The sequence below is a fragment of the Suillus bovinus genome (genome assembly GCF_016758785.1).
Source record: "Suillus bovinus strain UH-Sbo-P2 chromosome Unknown EDB93scaffold_15, whole genome shotgun sequence".
Taxonomy (NCBI): domain Eukaryota; kingdom Fungi; phylum Basidiomycota; class Agaricomycetes; order Boletales; family Suillaceae; genus Suillus; species Suillus bovinus.
This window is the reverse complement of record NW_024542071.1, coordinates 124965-144469: the sequence shown is the minus strand read 5'-3', so window position 1 is coordinate 144469 and position 19505 is coordinate 124965. Positions and strand designations below refer to the sequence as shown.

The 19505-nt window shown below is 39.4% G+C and overlaps 2 protein-coding genes across 2 annotated transcripts; one reads left to right on the top strand and one right to left on the bottom strand.

Moving 5' to 3' along the window:
- Nucleotides 1–5415: 5415 nt before the first annotated feature.
- On the bottom strand, nucleotides 5416–5958 carry EDB93DRAFT_1102483 (uncharacterized protein; the record flags this gene model as incomplete). The annotated part of the gene is made up of 2 exons (XM_041447218.1): nucleotides 5416–5805; nucleotides 5860–5958. The coding sequence occupies 2 exons, from the start codon at nucleotides 5956–5958 to the stop codon at nucleotides 5416–5418; spliced, it is 489 nt and encodes a 162-aa protein (XP_041309514.1).
- Nucleotides 5959–13595: 7637 nt separating this feature from the next.
- On the top strand, nucleotides 13596–14446 carry EDB93DRAFT_1248559 (uncharacterized protein; the record flags this gene model as incomplete). The annotated part of the gene is made up of 5 exons (XM_041452734.1): nucleotides 13596–13757; nucleotides 13842–13880; nucleotides 13937–13964; nucleotides 14016–14077; nucleotides 14141–14446. 5 exons carry the CDS (start codon nucleotides 13596–13598, stop codon nucleotides 14444–14446), a joined length of 597 nt encoding a protein of 198 aa, XP_041309513.1.
- Between the last annotated feature and the right edge of the window lie 5059 nt (nucleotides 14447–19505).

The following is a 19505-nucleotide window of genomic DNA, read 5'->3' as shown; positions in this document are numbered from 1 at the left end:
TATTATCAGGTTTCAGGCTTCAGGTTTTGGGCTTCGGACATCAGGTTTTGGGCCTTGGACATCGGAGCTCAGGCCTCAGCACTCAGCACTTGGTGATTTGTGTACCGGGTGTTGAGTTTTGGGTTTCAGTACTTGACACTCCATGATTTGTGCAATGAGCGAAATATGGATATGTTGTATACATATTTTTGGGTTTCAGGCTTCGGGTTTCGGGTTTCAGGCTTCAGATGTTGGGTTTCGGGCATCGGCATTCGACGCTCAGCACTTGGTGATTTGTGTACCGTATCTCAAGTTTCGGGTTGTGGCACTCAACACTCGGTGATTTGTGCAATGAGTGAAATATGGATATGTTGTATACATATTTTCGGGTTTCAGGCTTTGGGTTTCAGGCTTCGGACATCGGGCTTCAGGCCTTGGCACTCGGCACTTGGCACTTGGTTGATGGGTGTACTGGGTGTCGAGTTTTGGGTTTCAGGTACTCGACACTCAGTGATTTGTGCAATGAGTGAAATATGGATATGTTGTAATATTTTTGGGTTTCAGGCTTTGTGTTTGGGCTTCAGACATTGGACATCAGCACTCGGCACTCAGCACTTGGTGATTTGTGTACCGGGTGTCGAGTTTCGGGTTTTGGTACTCAACACTTGGTGATTGGTGCAGTGAGGGAAATATGGATATGTTGTATACATATTTTCGGGTTTTGGGCTTTGGACATTGGGCTTCAGGCCTCGGCACTCGGCATTCAATGATTTGTTTAATGTAAATGAAAAATGAGCATGTTGCATACCAGGTTTCAAGTTTTGGGTTTTGGCACTCAACACTTGGTGATTTGTGCAATGACTGAAAAATGGATATGTTATATTCATGTTTTCGGGTTTTGAACATCGGGTTTTGGGCCTTGGACTTTGGGGTTCGGCTCTCAGCACTCGGTACTTGGTGATTTGTGTACTGGGTCTCGAGTTTCAGATTTCGGCACTTGACACTCAGTGATTTGTGCAATGAATGAAAATGGACATTTTGCATACATGTTTTTGGGTTCTGGGCTTCAGATTTTGGGTCTCAGGCTTCAGGTTTATCAGCACTCGGCACTTGGTAATTTGATAAATGGACTTTCAAGCTTCAGGCTTTGGGTGTTCAGGTGTTCATGTGTTTGGTGTCAGGAAATAGACATTTCACACATTTTCACAAGTTTCCAGTTTCCAGTCTCGAGCTTGGGATGTTCAGGTGTCCGGAATGGATGTTGCACAATGGGATTCGGTTTTTGGGCATCTTGGACTTGGTAATCCGTGAATGTCAGACAGATATCTCACTACCTCGGCCCACCCATCTATATAACATCCCCCTCCATTGGCCAACCCATCTATATAACATCCCCCTCCATTGGCCCACCCGTCTATATAATGAATATTCCACCACTCCCTCGGCCCATCTGTCTACAAAATAATTCCAGTATGTCGGCCCACCTGTCTATATAATACATATTCCACCACTCCCTCGGCCCACCCATGTACAAAATACTTCCTGTACATCGGCCCACCCATCTATACAATAAACCATTACATCGGCCCACCCGACATCTTCAAGGATATGTATAATATCAGCATAGATGGGCCCACCCGTCTCCATCGGAAATAATATCCCTCCCGGCCCATCCGTCAACATCGGGGATATACATAACATCAGCCCATAGTCCGCTGGCCCATCTTATACGGGATATTATGTAGGTCGGGTGACCCGTATAATACAGAAATATGCCACTGTAATATGTGCATCTTGCCTCATCTCTCTTTAGTCTCGTTCACTTGTTCATCTTTCACTCTTGCTTGCGCTCGTTAACTTCGCGTTGTGCACCTCACCCTTTGCATTTCACACTCGCGCATCCGCCCATCGTTTATCACATCGCTCTCGCCTCACGCTTTGCGTGTCTATTAGTTTTATTACTCTATTAGTAATTTGGTGTCCCTCTTTTTACAAGAGAGGTTTCCCTTTATCCAGTTAGCTGCCCTTGGGTTGACGTTTTCACTCGCTCCTGGGTCTAGCTGTGTTTGCTTAGCTTAGCACCAACTTTAACCACAGTTTAGATTCCTCATCTTCGACGTGATTCACATGAACATGATATAGTACATTGTGGTATAAACTTGTTCAAAAACTCACTTCAGTTTTTGGCGAAGTGTCTTCCTTGATGGAGAAATGCTGCGCAGAAACTATTGCCATTTACCTCGAGTTGTGGAGAGTTGTCTTGTGAAGGTATATAATTACAAAAGCCATGTTGCATTCAGTCACAAGCAATCCAACTATCCTAAATATTTTTGGTGTGAGTCCTTCCTTCACACTGTGTGTACTACTTAGCTCTAATCACAGTATAACAAGAAGAACATTTGCAATGATATTGATTATATCAACTTCTTGCTAATGGCATGTGTAGATCTATGAGCTCTTGAGATTGATGACCCTGTCACACAAAAACACAGCCAGGCACACATGTAAGCCTGGTGAGCTTTACAGCTTCCATATTAGATGTGCTCACCATCTGACTGTCTTGGCAATTAGTCTTGGCATCACCCAGTGCATACTATGTTGGACCATAGGTATGATAGCTGATGTCTGGAGTGTTTACATGAAATGCAGGTTACCTCAAAGTCTATAAGGCCATGTCTCACTTATTGCACAAAGTGTCAAATACACTAATCTCACAAAGTGCCTATGTTGCATTTTAATTCAGTCTTGTAGGTTGTGTATAATCAGAGGTTGAAGTATGTAAATATCAATGTAATTGTAATTTGTTAATATAACACAATATTGGTCATTTCTGTGACATTGTAACTATGAATCAACAAGGTGTTGTGTTGCATGAATGTGTAAATCATTACCTATCAGTTGGCAATAATTATGGCCATCAAGCCTATGAAAGAATGGATATAATGAACATGATGATACATACTGGAATATAGACATGCATGGACCACATCTAGACTCTAGAGAACACACCTGACTAAATAAGACTTATTTCAACTTACAGATATTACACCAATAAGAAAGCAAATGAGGTAGTCTATCTAAAGCTATATAGATCTACAGATGGTCTAAATGAGATGGCATAGTTGATGTCATTGGCTACATATCATGTTTGTAGTTCTTTCTAAGATGAAGGTGGCCTCTATCAATTTCTATGTCTAAATAATGAATGAGGCATCCTATGCCATACACAGAGCTGTGTTGATGATTGGTAGTTACCACTCATCAAATTAAATTAAAATCACATACTTATGAGATACAGTAAATATAGCAAGTCAATAACAGTATATACCACAGTAATGACAATTGATTGAATGCTAGCTACATATGACTGGCATTGTGAGCAATAGTTAACAAGATAGTAAAATCTATTTATAGGTGGATTACTCTGAATTAATTGCTTATCTAAGATACCTCACAGAATTCATATATTCATAGGACTTCATTCTACATCTGTTAAATCATTCATTTGGCAGTGTAATTTACTATCATCCTCAACTGTTTGCATCACACATCATTTGAAATATTTCATGTTTCAAAGAAACATCCCACTAAAGAGTCACCTTCCACATCAGTTGCGCTCAAATGTCATAAATACAAGATAGAAAGTAATGAGACATCATATAACATATGTGACAGTCCTGTCATTTTCTCCAATAATATATGACATTCTATAGGACAATGAAGGCGATGAAATGAAAAATTGGTGACCTCCTAGCCAAATGTATATGATTGAGACATATGTAGAGGAGCTACAAGAGATGCTCAAGCTTGTTAAACATCAGATAGATGATCTTAAGTAGGAACACAAAAAGATGCTTGCAGAACATTAGGATAAGGTAGATGGCTACTGTGACAATATCTCTGATCTAATCTAAAAGACAAGGTTTATTATCAGCAAGCAATGATTGACGTCGTGAGTGACAATGTTGATTAGGAACATGGAAATACTGTTGCACAGAATGAGTGCATTATCTTACTCAAGGATATCATCACTGAACTTGCTTGTAATTGATCTATTAGTGTATGTGTCTATACTAGGTTTCAATTCATAGAGAATAACTATTTCTGATATCTGCTGCTAATGATATGTTACAATGTGTCTTTCATATAATTCTTACAATCTTGTGCTGTTAAATACATCATATTTTGTTTCAGCTTGATGATTTGGCTATGTCCTTTTCCCCTCAGGCCTAATTCATAGTTAACAATAATATATAGTGTTTCTTTGTTCATGCAATTTGATACCTCACATATCTATAATTTACTATTAGACAACACTGCAAAATCATATGTTATACTATCAGATCTCTAATAAGACATTTACTGAGACATGCCAAAAGGCCAACAGTAATCTTGTTATATGATTGTAGTTCACATGTTATACATCATCTAATTGAATGTCTATTAAGTTTTTAAGTTCTCCAATATTGATGGTTAAAAGCATGTCAAATTAGTGTGTAATGCTTGGAAGATTTTTATGGGCTGTAACATCACTTGTAGAATTAATGAGTGATGTATTTTATATGTCTCCTTATATTCTCATTATTTTATCAGATTAGTTGGTAAGTTCAAAATAGAGAGACTATCACACACACACTGTGATCAGCCAGATGTTAGTGATTAATTATCATACCATACCTACAATCCACATCATCATGTTGTGGCCCACAGCCTCAGGATATTCAAATGTTTGCATTTGACAGCTTGTTGACAGATGATGTTAGTTGATGCATTTTGTTTGAAGTTGATTGCTTTCAGAGATTTTATGCTGCTATCAGCCTTTATGGATAAACTTTCAGCATTAGTGATTTCATGATAAAATAGCTGATATCAATATCCACACTGCAAAGAAAGCCAATAATGGTCAAAATATAGAGACTAAATTATATCAGTACAATGTTCCAAAACTCCAATTAGCACTCACCTGTTTGAAATCATAGCTATATTCCCTAGAAAATAATTGTGCTGTTGTAGGATAGAATATGTCACTCACAGAACCAAGAAACAAAGTATTAAATGACTCTCATGTATCGCTATCCATGCCCACATGCACTCATGATATGGATCAAAAGTCAAAGTAGTGCAAGAAATGTCTCATGATCAGAAAGCTCCTGTGAGCATTGTCACCTCACTATTGTGAAGGAAATCTGGAGAAGGTGATGATTATGGCATTCTGCTCTCTCCTTGGGCTGGTCAAAGTGCTAGTCATGAAAGACAATTAGACAAAGCTAGCAAATATGCAAGATTAATAAAGCCATAGCCTAATTGGATTTCTATATATGTGCCAGTAATCATGGCTGTTCCAGTATGTCTAAATGAGTTGAACATGGACAAAACAAACCATTTAGTATGAACCTATGGGTAGAAGTTTATTAAGACTTTATGATTACAAATAAATTAAGATGCAATGAATCTACAAATATGGTCCTTGATAACCTCCATCAGGCGATTCTTCAGATATTCAGAGCACTCCACATACATCCTAGTATCTCTAATTTGACACTCTCTCATTTTCTTGATTTCAGACTCCTTTTCTGCCACCTCTGCTTCCAGTTGATTGATGTCATCATTCATCATATCTATGATCGATTCTTGAGCTTTAACTTTCTCTTTCAATCTGTCAATTCTGTTGTGGCACTGCTCCAACTTAGCTTTATGCCTCTTACACATCATGTTATGTTTAACCTCCATGGAGTGAACATGATCCTTCATATACTCAAGCAGGTGTTGGTTGTAGCAATCATGCATTATCTCTTCATTTGGAGAAACAATGATGTCTTCATTATTCTGAAATGTCATGTCTTAGTTGATCAGAGTGGACATGACTGAATTTATACACACCCTTGACCGTCTTCCATCATCCTCAGAATAGGAATTGCTTCTGAACATAGGAGATAACAGAATATCCTGTGCAGCAAGCATATTGGCAGAAATAATCATGGTAAATGATGATGGTTAAATCTGAAAGAATTGATGTAAAGATTGCGAATGGAGTAGGTGAGAAAAACAACAGGTAGGTTTTACTAGTTTGGATTAGATAAGCTGATTTCTACAGCAGCTATCTTATGGTGCACAAAATACATTTGTGGTGACAAGGAGCAGAGAACATACAACATCCTGGATCCTGGATACTCTTCTGATCATTTTCATAGTTGTCTACGAGTTATTGATGCAATTCTTGGCAATTTGACAGAACAAAGATGACGATCTCACAAAATACAGCATTTGCAACTGGTGATGTCCTTCATTCAAATACGTTATATACAGATACATCAAAAATTGTCAGTATGATACAGATCTATGAGGACATGTCTCATTTTGATGATTTACTTGTATAATCAATCTAAGTCATATGGAACAAAGGTTGTATGATCAGTAGGTAGAACTCTTCGTTATGTGTTGGCTAGTATAATGAATGTATAGGAATGAGAAGGGCTGTCAACGATGAACAGCAACATTATTGATGGCACGAGCTTCCCCTCATTCCATACCTCGCCATATCATTATCACTTGTCATGTCATTTCATCGTTGGATGTTGGATCCTGTCATCTTGCATACTCTCTACTCCTTGTTGCTACTTTGAGCCCGCCCCACTATTGTGATTTCTGGTCCCAGGTCGAAGTGTTTGCATTAGTAGATTATAACATATTTCACCTGAATGCAACCGATTTGTTGTAACAGTGGAACTCGATTGAAATATGCTGAAATAGGATATCAATGTTCTTAACATATCATACAATATTCAGGAAGATTGCAACAGATGCGAAATATTGTATTTGTCTCCACAGCAAGTCTCCTATAGCAAAATATGATGCTGATAAATTTGTCATATTCCACTTGAGCTCAACAGTTTTGGCCATGTCCAGTTTTCCCTGGGCCTCAAGACTCATCACTTGCACTTCTCAATCTGTAATGTAATTTTTGTAAATACTAAATGTAATTTTCAAAGATATTGAACTCAGACATTATTATGTATAGCATACAGATGAAAATACACTGAGAATAGTTCCGCACCTTATATACAAGTATTTAGTTTGCCTTCCAATGGTGAGATCATTTATAACCCACTCAAATTTTGAAATTGCTCTGTTCTGACATAGGTAGTGCATTAGCGACATACACGCAGTACACAGTGTTAACATCATTTATGAATTGCTAAAGGTACACACCAACACAAATATATATCAAACATGTCAATCAGACACATTTTCAGTAATGATGAAAAGACAGAAGGTAGGCAACTACCATTGACATTGAAAGCTCATCAAGGCAAGAAACCTCCAACCATAGTGCTTGCAAGAAACATAACATACACACTGAAATGGGAATGATACACCATCAATGAGGCCTCAGTCATAAACAATTGAAGGCTATAGATGCACGAAACCAAATCCAAGGCAAAGAAGCAATAAGAGCATAGTGCAAGCAACAACAAACCAAAGCCCAAGGAAAATGGGGTAAGTAGAGAATAGGACGACAGGTAAAGGTAGCCACCATCATCGACGGTGAACGCCCATAGAGGCGAGAAACCACCAACCATCACATCCAAATCAAACCAAGATAAGAAAAGCAGATGAGAGAAGGCAAGCATAGGACAACAGATAAAGGTGGCTACCATCATCAATGATGAATGCCACATCCACAAGAACTTCGACAAAGCATGAGCGCCAATCTAGCATAGAGATATCTATCTGTTCACTTACTGTTTCCCAGTGTCCCACTACTTTTCAATGTTAGGAATTCTTCTGTTCCCGTTTCATATCTCAAAGCAATGCCTTTCACGTAATTGGTCAGATTACCACAACAGAATGGTTGAGATGAAATTCCCTCCACACAGCATGCAACCAATGTTTCAAAGCATACATGCTCCTCTGATGGTTAATGAACTTCAGACTATTTTGAGGTTGCCTGTTTTGGCTGATTCAAAACCTTAGTTATTGTGAAGAACAGTCCTGCCATTCTGCGGTAAAATGAACTCGCGGTTGATGCTGGCCTCACCTGAGGCGATCTATTGATGGTATGATCAGCTGTGCTTGTTGAAGTTGGAATGTTCAATTCACCATGTTTTGTGCATGGTTTATTAGTGAAGACATGCCAATGCCACTCAATCGGAAGTACTATGTCAACACTGGCCTGAGATCGGAGAAAGCCAGATTCCTTTCCTATCACCAGAGTTCAGAACATTAAGAGTGTGAACCTCAAGAATGGCACTTTATGATCATCGAGGACATGTCCAAAATATATTGGAGGTGGTAGGTTAGAGCTCAGGGCTTTCACTGGAAGAGGCAGTCTGCCAAATTCACAGAAAGGTTGACAATGATCCTGATTTGTTTGTGATGCTTGTTGTATTATGCATATGTAAGGTTGAGTTCAAGAGCGATTAACGCGATAACACAATGATAATTGCTTCACCTTTTTTTTCGCTTGCACTATACATGCGGAACATGTCTTCTGGGTTAAAAATTATATCTTCATGCTCGGTCTTCATTCCAGACAATCTCTGAATCTTGTATGGTATCAGTAACGAAAATGTATCCCCTCTCCCTCCCTTCGTCAAATTAGCAACTCAAGAACATCCATTGGGGTCGAGCACTCACATGAGTGGAGGAAACACCTGTCGGAAATTCTGTCCCGCTCCGTGTTCAATTGGTGAATGCATCTTGCTAGTCTGTACTTCAGCAGATTTTGCATTCGTTTTCAACTTGCTGAAATTGACAGTGATACATATTTATTATATTCAGCAGAGTTGACGATACTGCCTGGTGACAATAAATCCTAGAGATGTTAAGAGGGCAGGAAACCGTTGAGTAAAAAGAATTGGCCATGCTGATTTGAGGAAGAAAGGGTCTACTCTGAGCTGCTGTAAATGTATCTAGAGGTTTAGTGCACTCCCATTAGCAACTCAGTGCTTCAAACTTCATAAGTAAAGGTGTGCCCGGTAGATATTGAAGCATAATGCAAACACACAGCCAACACCTTACGGTCAAACTTCCATCATCATGTGAACAATATATGATCATGTTCAACTAGCTGCTTTGAGTCGGAGTGAGGTGGCTGACATGAGGATCCACTGGGAGAAGGATGCTTGAATGCATTCAAGGAACTGACCAACACAAAATCTCACCATTAATCTGGTTCAATGATGGCCACAACCTGTGTTGAGCATAGTAAGATGTAAGTTATTAAGACCACTGTCCCTTCAAAGTTGTCCCAAAAGGCAGTGGTAATCAGAGCTCAGCTGCAACCACTGCAGACAGTTGATTATGAGAACTCACTGAGCTTAGTATCATATTATGAGACAATCAACATGTATACCAGCTCATGAGTGCAGAGTTGATGGTGAGATAGATGGTAGCATTGACAGGTCTCTCAGAAATTTCTTTCTGTGAGCTCTCGATTGGCTTAGTTATCATCACCTTTCTTAGACTTAATCTTAGTCATCATCACTGCTTTATGATTTTTCCCCCTCTCCATTTTCACTCATGTTCCTTCATATGGCTTCTACATCATCCTCTGCACTTAAACAAGCATCTTCTCGACCACCACCTGTGTCTCTAGTCATCTCTGATTGCGAGCTTGTGGATGATGGGGTGTCTATTGTGTCATCATGTGTTTGTGCAAGTGTTTTTGGTTTTTAGAGGTCTCTTGCAAGCTTATTTCTTTATGTAATCAATATCCTGCAGCTTCATTGCTGCCTGTTGTTGCTGCAAATCTGTGGTCAATTGTCGAGCATTTTTTGACATCAATTGAGAGCAACTCGCTGACATTGCCTGTGCACATTCTATATGTGTCTTCTGCTGATTATAAGGGTCATATTTGCGACTTGCTAGGTGTGCATGTATGTATGTAATGATGATTGTATTTCAAATGCTATTGTGTTTAAGTTAGTTCACTGTCGGTGACGGTGGCCACCTTCCTTCTTGGTCATGTCCATTTCGCCCCTTTTGCTAGAGGTGAGAAACCACCGGTGGAGGTTGTGGTAAGAAAGAAAGAGAGAAAATTCTCAAGGGCCAATATATTAACCACATATCATGTGACATTCTCATGCCACAGGAATTCTAATCGGAGTTCAATTACAACTCACACAGAACACCAATATGTCTAGCCAGGGTTAGTCAGACTCAATGTTTTGGACTGAAATGTAGTTTTATAATGGTTGTGCGGAAAGGTGCATGATGTTCCTATCACTGTGGTGAATAGCATTGTAAGCTATTATTTGCAATTCTGCCAGTATTGCAATACCTTCCCTTGTGCAATATATTCGCTCCTGCCATTATGATAGGTCACGTATCTGTAGTGATTTTGCAAGGTCAATTGAATGTAGATACCTGTGATGGCAGAATTTCCATTGCAACAGAGAAAATTGCTCACAATTCCTTGATATCGTGAGTGGGATATTTGCATGGGACACAAGCCAATTGTTCCTTAGGCAACACAGGATATATTTACAATGATTAATACAGCTAGTCCTTATCTTGATGCAGCTGGAGAAACATTGCAAACCATTTTTCTGTGTTGATATGGATATTACTCCGGCACAGATATCTAAATTAAATTCAAATTGCAAAAGCATTACAAATACACAACCTTTCATTCAGGAAGTAGCGAATATATTGCGAAAGGGAAAATATTGCAAACAGGAAAATATGCAAATTATGGATAGGTGAAACACTAGGTTGTGGATCACCAACACATCACTTGATCTGTTGGTGCATCGAGCCTTTGCTCAGAAATGTAATCCTGTGCAAATCTAAATCTTGAGCACCTTTATAGGTGTATAACTGTCATTTTCAATGGCATGTTTGATTTTATTTATACTTACTCCATGGTATTCCTGCATCTCCGTACCTCCAAAGACAAATGTGCAGCTTGCTTTGGCGCAGGTAAATAATATACTGCAATTATCATCTAATGTTCATTTATTAAGCTCAATCTATAATTGCACAAATGGTTGTTTCTTGTGTGCCCATTTTCCCTTTGAGGAAGGTCCATAATGTTATCATAAAAATGTCAAATACTGTATCAGGCCTGATGCAATCTGACAATCTGGTTTTGGTATTTGTGAGCATATTAAGTGCACCTAAGGTTCAATGTCCTTACATTTAGTTTGTTTGTATGCCTCCTGCATCTCTTGATAGAACCCTTCACCAACATGAGTCTCATAGTTATCGAGTGTTTCCTTCTGCCTGATATCTGGGATTATATGGGTGGTTAAGTGTTGTTTGAGGAAATTGAATTTTTTATTTTATTGCGAGATGTGCTATTAAATGCTGAAGAATAAGTAAAAATAGAGCCTTGGTGGTAATAAAAGAAATAGTCCATGTACTGAGCAGTAATCATGTAAGCCTTGATATATCCTTGCAGTCATTGGATACATTCGGGAATTTCTCTTGGCTCAACTTAATGGTATAAACATGTCGAAGTGGTATACATTACTTTGTTGTTGAATCACGTGCGATTTCATTGACATTGGTCTGTTTTCACAGTCCATGTGCATGCTTTGTATGTTAGAGATTAGGCTTTTGTTCATGGTTGCCAACTGTTTTTAAAACTGTACTATATTTCCTAGCTATGTCTTTTGGTTTTGTCTTTCATGGTTATCTTTGAAGAAATGTACGATATCCATTTGTTGAGCTGAATATTGGTGATGTTGAGTTTGTCTTACATTTTGTGCCTTGTAGATGTCTTTGGTCATGCACTTTTTATCGCACTAGAAGCATGCAAATACAATTTCATGTTTGCAGATTCATAGATCTTATTTTTAAATGTCTTCAATAGATAGCTGACATTAATACAATGTTTATAATAGTTACTCTGAAATCATACAGTATTTGTAACAACATGCAGGATTTATGATTAGTGCTGCTATATTATCCACTTCTTGCTAGCTATAGAAAGTTATTTGCAGGACGAGTAGCGATCATTGATTTATAGTAGCTTGCAGCAGGTGTATGGGGTAAGTGTTAGCTGATTATAGACCAAATGAGCTAAACATGAATGTAGGAACACATGCCTGGAAAGCCTGTTGTATGAGTCTGCTACAGATATGGATGTTCCTTCTAGATTCATCACTGACATAATCATCCTGTGTCTATAGTAGATGTCTATATAAGCTCTTTAGCAGGTATTCACTAATTCTCAAAGGCTGTCCATCAAGGCTGATAGTATCATGAAATCTCTGAATGCACCCCACCTTCAACCGAGCAGCATGAAAAGACAGCATTCATTAGCAGGCAGTCAAACACGTACATTTCACACCCATGATCATATGAGCAACAACATGATGTTAGGTGTTGTGTACAATCAACCATTGACATTAGGCAGACCCCAGCGTGCATGTGGTATTCCGTCCAGTTTGAACTAAGGCCATTGAAGGGATTTATGTGTATAGTACTGTATGGTAATGCAGAGGTTGGTATAAATGATGATACATCAAAGATAATATTGACTGTAATTGTCTAAGAAGCATGAAAGGACATATATGGTAGATATATTTAAATGAATAAAATTTGAATGTCTAAACATCATGTGATAGCATCTATTCAGTGCTGAAAGGTCTTAATTGTGGACTGTAAAAGATGTATTCTGGCACGGCACTTGTGGATTATTGTTTGTACAAATGTGGGAATGACTACTGAGGACATGGATTACTCTATTTCACTATTAAAATGTTGATCACTCTCTGCTAACTTTCTATTCTAAACAACCATCACATCACACACTTATGTTTCCAGCTCCAAAAGTGACGTTGAGAGAGCCAGGATGTCAATCCTGCATGGCAGAGAATGAGCCATGTCTTGCATATTGTTCAGTATCTGTATGTGTTACGACTTGGATGGTATCTGTTGGCGACGCTCAAACAGAGCTTGTGTCGTCAACGGTCGAGGACGTCCTTGGGCTAGCCCAAGGTTAGGGGTCTTACTTGGCGACGCGTTGGCAAGTAAGATTTAACGCCTATGTCCAAATCGGGTAGCTTATGTCACGCGGATGCGAGACAATAAGCTATATTGGCCTGGGCTTACGACACCCGAAGGTTAATCGTAAGGATCGTCGTTTAATTAGAAGGACGGAAGTCCGACTAGTTAACAGGGGCTTTGCTCGTCGACGAAGTCAATGAGTAAAGGTCGAGACTATTGGCTTATCCGCGATGAGCAGATAAGAAGATAGAATATAGACTGCTGGCGAGGCAGAAAGGATCACTCAGTTTAAGAGTAGGAGGTCAAGAACCAAGTAGATTCAAGTTAGGGAATATGTTACATGGTAGCGAGTTTATATAGAGGATAGGAAGCGTATTAGTGGGTGATAACTCGTACTACCAAGAGAAGCAATCGGTAAAGGGTATGACCATAAAAGGAAAGCACGTTTGAGGTGAGACACGGGTGAATCCTGAACGTGCAGATAAGAAAGTGAGTCAAAGATCAAAATGAGAAGTGAAACACGCAGGGGCACGATCATGCAACTGCGGAGCTAAGTATAAGTTGCATGTGCGACTATGCACTAAGTCAGAGATCAGGAAAGGAAACGGGGCAAAGGGGATGCGTCGTGCATCGTATCATAGGCTACCGTCCTGACAGTAATGGCAAGGGGACTGTCCGCAGGATCAGTCAGGTGGTGGAACGGAGCATGGGTATGCTTTGTCAGCAAAAGGGTCCGGCCAGATGTACTGGCTCTGCTGAAGCGACAAGTAGAGAGCGAAGGGGAATGCGAGGATGACGAGGATGACAAGGGTAAGGTCGGGGTAAGGGTATGATGCGAGGGCTGATACGAGGAGGATTAGGAGAAAAATGGTGGGGGCCCAAGCGTCTAGATGTTCTTGTAACAGTATGCAGCAGATGCACCAACCAGTGTTTGCTATTACTGGGTAAGTTGTCATGGGACCTCTGTGTATTATCTACTAACAATATGTGGCAATGCTAGCACCTCCTCCAAGGCATTGTGGAATCATGTGTGCAATTCATCTATTCAATCCTTGATGCAATTACTGCAGAGAAATGAGATTCATTTGCTGAGGAAGAGCTGGCGAAGCATGCATCACTTGTCAAAAGTGGTGTAGCAATGGTATGTGACTATCTACTTATTCCTGTTTTATGGCACTCAATTATGTATTTATCAGTTCCAAAGGATGAAGAAGAACCAATTGACAATGCATCTTGCACTGAGTCAGAATCGTCTGACTCCTCAGATGGAGAAGAAGACCTTACTGACGATGCATCTGGCACTAAGTCTGAATCAACCAGTTCCATGCATGGCAATGAACAACCCATTCCAAAAGCATCTTACACAGAGTCCGAAAGTTCTAACTCTTCAGATGATGTGATCGTTCTAGATCACAAGCCAGCAGACTGGATTGATAGACCATTTGATAATACCAGAAAGAGATGCAGAGACAATGAATTAATTGTCCTGGAGTACAAGCCTGTTGAATGAATAGATAGGCTACAAGATGAGAGTAAACAGCGGCGGAAGGACTTAGGGTTGAGTTGAGGGAGTTCTGGCAGCATATGTACTAAATGTTGGACATCCAATCAATTTATGTACAATTTTAGAGCATGGCTTTAAAAGCTTGATTAATGTTCCTTCTATGTCATCTGAAACAATGATGAAGAGGGAGTATATGCCAATACATGCTCAGATACAAATTGCACCAAGTAGTAAGATTAGTCTACCCCTGCACTAATTTGCAAATGTGTCAACCTTCAATGGAAGTGCACAGAATGGTAAGTTTTAATTCAAGCTGTCTGACAATACCAAGGATTGGTTTTGTATTGCAGTGAAAAACCCCAGGGCAATCCAGACATACGTGTCTCACAGTGCTACAGAATACATTTGAGACTTTCTGGAGTGAATGAGGTGTGGTCTAATCAACATTGGGGTCACCATAATTCAATGAAAACAATGAAGAAATCATAAATCAAGCATAGGAATTCAGTGTTATTGGCATGTACAGGAATTGTAATGAATATCATTCACGTGATATTTGAGCTTTGATTTTTATCTTGTAATATAACCTTTTGTGATTCTAACATTGTGCTTGCGTTTGACTCCTCCTCACCAGTCTTGACTCCTGTGTGGTGTTTATTTGTGATCATACTTGTCCTTATGCCTGGTCAGAATTTACTGCTCATTTTACTTCATATACAATGCACGTTGATGGGTAATAGTTCTCCATTTTGACCACGACGGGCCACAAATTCAAGATGACTGAACTTTGTAATCTGTTTCAATAAGCTACCAAAGTTGCATAGAACCTTCAATCATCAATATAAATATAAATACCATATTGCATCACACAATCAGACCGTCATAATAGTTGCATATCTGTGATATGATTAAACCCAACTACATGTCCATGACCTCAAGCTGACACATATTGGTTGTCTATGCGTGACACAATTAGTTCCATGATATGACACAGCTTCACAAATACTCATGGTTTCCAAAAATATCAAGAGTTTCTCCTCATCTAGCATTATACATGATGTGCACAACATGCACCCAGATCAACATTTCATCTGTGCTTGAGTCTGACGCAGTCCACGCGACCCTGGTTCCACCAATAGCAAATACATTTTGTCGCTTTTGAAGCCAGAAGCTAAGACAGTTTTTTAGGCCCCACGTGTTCTAAGAAACTGGGGTTGAGTCCATTCACACCTGTAGCATATATGCGTAAAAAATGCTTGGGGATATGACAATGAAGTGTTGAGTGAAGCTGAACTTCATACAGATCAAATGATCCATGGTATTCGTTGTCCAGACCCACTTATTTCCCAAAGATGCATATCCTGCACAACTTGGTGAGTTGTATGAGATAGCAGAGGAGATCATGGATAGTCTATAGGTAGGGAGCTCAAACCTGGCAAGTCACGTTGGGATTGTATATAGGTTATCGATATCATAGAGCTTAATATACTCAAGCCTTGCCATGACCAACAGCCTTTCTGCAGTGAGGAATTGTACACCTTTGAGCGAATAGTCGCCGTCTACAATGTATACCTAATACTGATCTCTATTGTCAGAATACTGAATCAATTATAGTATATAAATGCCTATATGCACATCACCATTGTCCTTCTGCCAATTAATAACTTTCACAAAGGATTGCACAAACTCGTCTGGGCTACCATTCATGTAGAAGGGTGCAGGTCAGTACAGTGATATAGATGTGGCGACACGATCCCCAAAAATGGTGACACTCATATATTCCTTGATTAAATCACTGGGAAAATTATTTTGGCTCGAGATCATACTGGAGTTGTTATATAACAAGGGGTGCACATTATTTGTGGATATAGATTTGAATAACATGTAGAAGAAGCTGTGGGTGTGGCCATTGTGATATGAGATATAGACCCTCAAGTCTTGGGATGCATCGACACATTCTAGGTCCAGAGTTGGGTCAACTGTATGTATATTTCTTGTGGGTGTCATGGTTCTATTGAGATTAATAACATGAGATATCACTTTGGATGGAGATTCAAAGTGCCTATCCCACCTGGTAAGATAAAGGACATTATGGATGATGGATGCAAGGTCAAAATGTAATACAACAGCAAGGTTCTCCATTGTCTAAGGACAGAGTGTAATCCATCCGGCTGCCTTCTCCCTGAGCTTGAGAAGGCACATTGACCATGTCAATTTCAATGGACATAGATGCACCTCTATTAGTCATTGCCGTCCTAACTCAACAAAATACTGTAACTCAGCAGAGCCTTTCACAGTATTGTACCTCACTATACACATCTTTCAACTGCAAGGCATCAGTATCAATATGTCCAATACTCAATGTACAACATACCAACGAACAGGCAAGGATGTCATGGGTATTCAGTAGCCTGATGATCTGACAGCATAACTCCTCTGGGATGTTGTATATGAAACTTGGTCTTTTTGTCATAGTCATTGCTCTAATTATCATCTATGATCAAGAAATAATGAATATTTGCTTTAAAATATCATACAGAGCTTTTATTAATATATGTGTACATGAGGCTTGCATGTTTTGCAATAAATTCAACTCCGATAATGGTGTATAATGGAGTATGTATCACGCCATCCATGTTACTTAAGCATGTTGCTGAGTAAGCCCCCTATATCAATTGATCCAAATGATTTTCCAAGCGGCAAATGAGGTATGTTCAATCTTAAACTGAATATAATAGGCCAGAACCGCACATCACTACACAAGAGCAAACTATTATCAAAGCACTAAAGTGGGAGGAAAATGTCCTAGTAGCCCACTTTATAAAAGTAAACGGTGGAGACACATGAACTCTTAGTGCAAACAAGCAAAGCGAAAAGAAAGAAATTAGGTCAGCTTACATTAAAGAATTTGTGAGCTCGGATACCAAAGAAGATAAAACATATGAAACAACACTATTTGAAAGTGCAAAAGGGTTGCATCCAAAGATGGAGCTGAATGCACATACAAGTATGGTACCACTCTTTTGGTAGTGCAGATGTATCATATCTAAAGCCAGTGCTGGATGGGGACATATTGTGCTCAACTTGATATTTTGATGATTAGAAATCAGCATCAGATTTGAAGGGAGTGCCACTAAAACATGTATATGATGTACTGGTGTAGTAAGGAGGGGTTCGTTAGGTACCAACTATCAGACACAAATGACCATTGGAACTACATAGAGTTCTGATCCACTACTGGATACAATGATGCTCGACAGGTGGTGCATCTATCTTGTATATTTCTATCTCATTGTCAGCATTGTCTGCCGTGGCTGACCTGGCCACACACCTTCCTAATGACAAGGACATAGATGCAATACCTACCAATATGAGTAAATAGTGTTAAAAAATACAAGTGACATACTGGAACAATTACATATATTTGGGTTGACATGCCCAGAGATTGAGCAGTGTATGATCCAAAGAGAACCTAAGCAATCACATAAGAACCAAACTCTCAGTCAGTGAGTATGGACCAATCAATGTTGAAGTTGCCATCCTTCCAGATACATCCAGAGTGAGCCGTAGCAAGACTCAGATGAATGAGAAGGAAAGGACTGATGCCCTTATTATTATGTTTCTTATTTCATGAGGTAAAAAAGGAACTGCTGTTATAGACATAGTCATAGAGAAAGCTAGAGCGATCAAAGACAGCCATGATATAGACAGGGACCATAGCAACAAATTGACCTGTAATCTTGCAGCCTTTGCAACTGGTGTTTGACAATCAAGTCAGCTTACAGATGGCCTTGGTAAACACAAATATGGTGGAGTAATGTTTGTGGTTAGGCTAGTTGTCAACATTATAAAAGAGGTTAGGGATCAACTTGCTGACATATATCCCTACCAAGATGGTGAGCTGATGTAGAGGCATGAACATGTTGAACTTGTCAAATGCCCACTGATAAGTCTAACGTACTACAGAATTCTTTAGTTTGTTTTTGTTCATAGCAATAGAGTTCATGCAGAACTCGTTAGGAGGGATAGTGCGAGATAGAAAGTCAGGCAAACTCTGAAGAGTGATCATGCAAGCTGCCCAAGCAGTGTGTATGTCAGATGCTTGGGTGTATTGAAATGCTTTTTCTGTGTCATTAGTGATCTGAGAGGTAAGGGATATAGCAGAGGGAAGTTGAGCTGCTTTACCAAGGTTGATCCAAGATTCAAAGTAAGGTTTACAAAAATATCAACCTCGACCTCCAGAGAGATACCAGAGAATGTCGTTGATATGGAGATGATTGGTGGCAATGATAGAATCATTTTATAAAAATGAAGTGGCAGTCTCAGGAGAGTGACAAGGGACAAATTTAGACATATAGATGTGTGCTACTTTGAAAACCATAGCTGCAATGGGGACAGGATCAATGACATAAGACATGGGGATAATCTGTTTTGCAAAGTCATGGATAGAAAACTTCTCTTTTGTTGGATTTGGAAGATCAAAGCTATAGTTGGCAAGATTGCCAACAATAGAACAAATAATATATTCAAAGATTTTTTCAATATAACTAAGGGAATGTTTGTATGCCAACCATTTTTTTCAGATTAAAGTGGCGAGTCTTTGCTTCTAGAGTAGAAGAATGGGTGTTCTGGTTATCAAGATTAGCACAGAGCTTAGTGACAGCAGTGGAGACAAGGATCTTGACATCAGCAAGAGATGATTGAAGGGCGACAACAGTAATAATGATGACATGGAAAAGGTCCTGGTCATACTGCATAAATGCTGTAGGATTAGGATCGTAGATAGAGAGTTGAAGGTGAAATTTTGCTTTATACACCTAAGGTTGCAGTAAACATAGCAATGGAATGACATTTATGAGCAAGTCATATTTAAGAAGTGAAAAGACCAAGAATGACTGACCTCAAAATGATTCAAGCCATAATTCAGTATTTGAGTGTGTTTGGAGGTGATCACAGGAAGATTTGAACAACTGATAATGAACCAGTCTGCAGGACTGATAGAGACCGGTATGGTGGTGGTGGTAATAATATAAACAGGGAAAGCTATGGTCAGCCAACCTTGTTC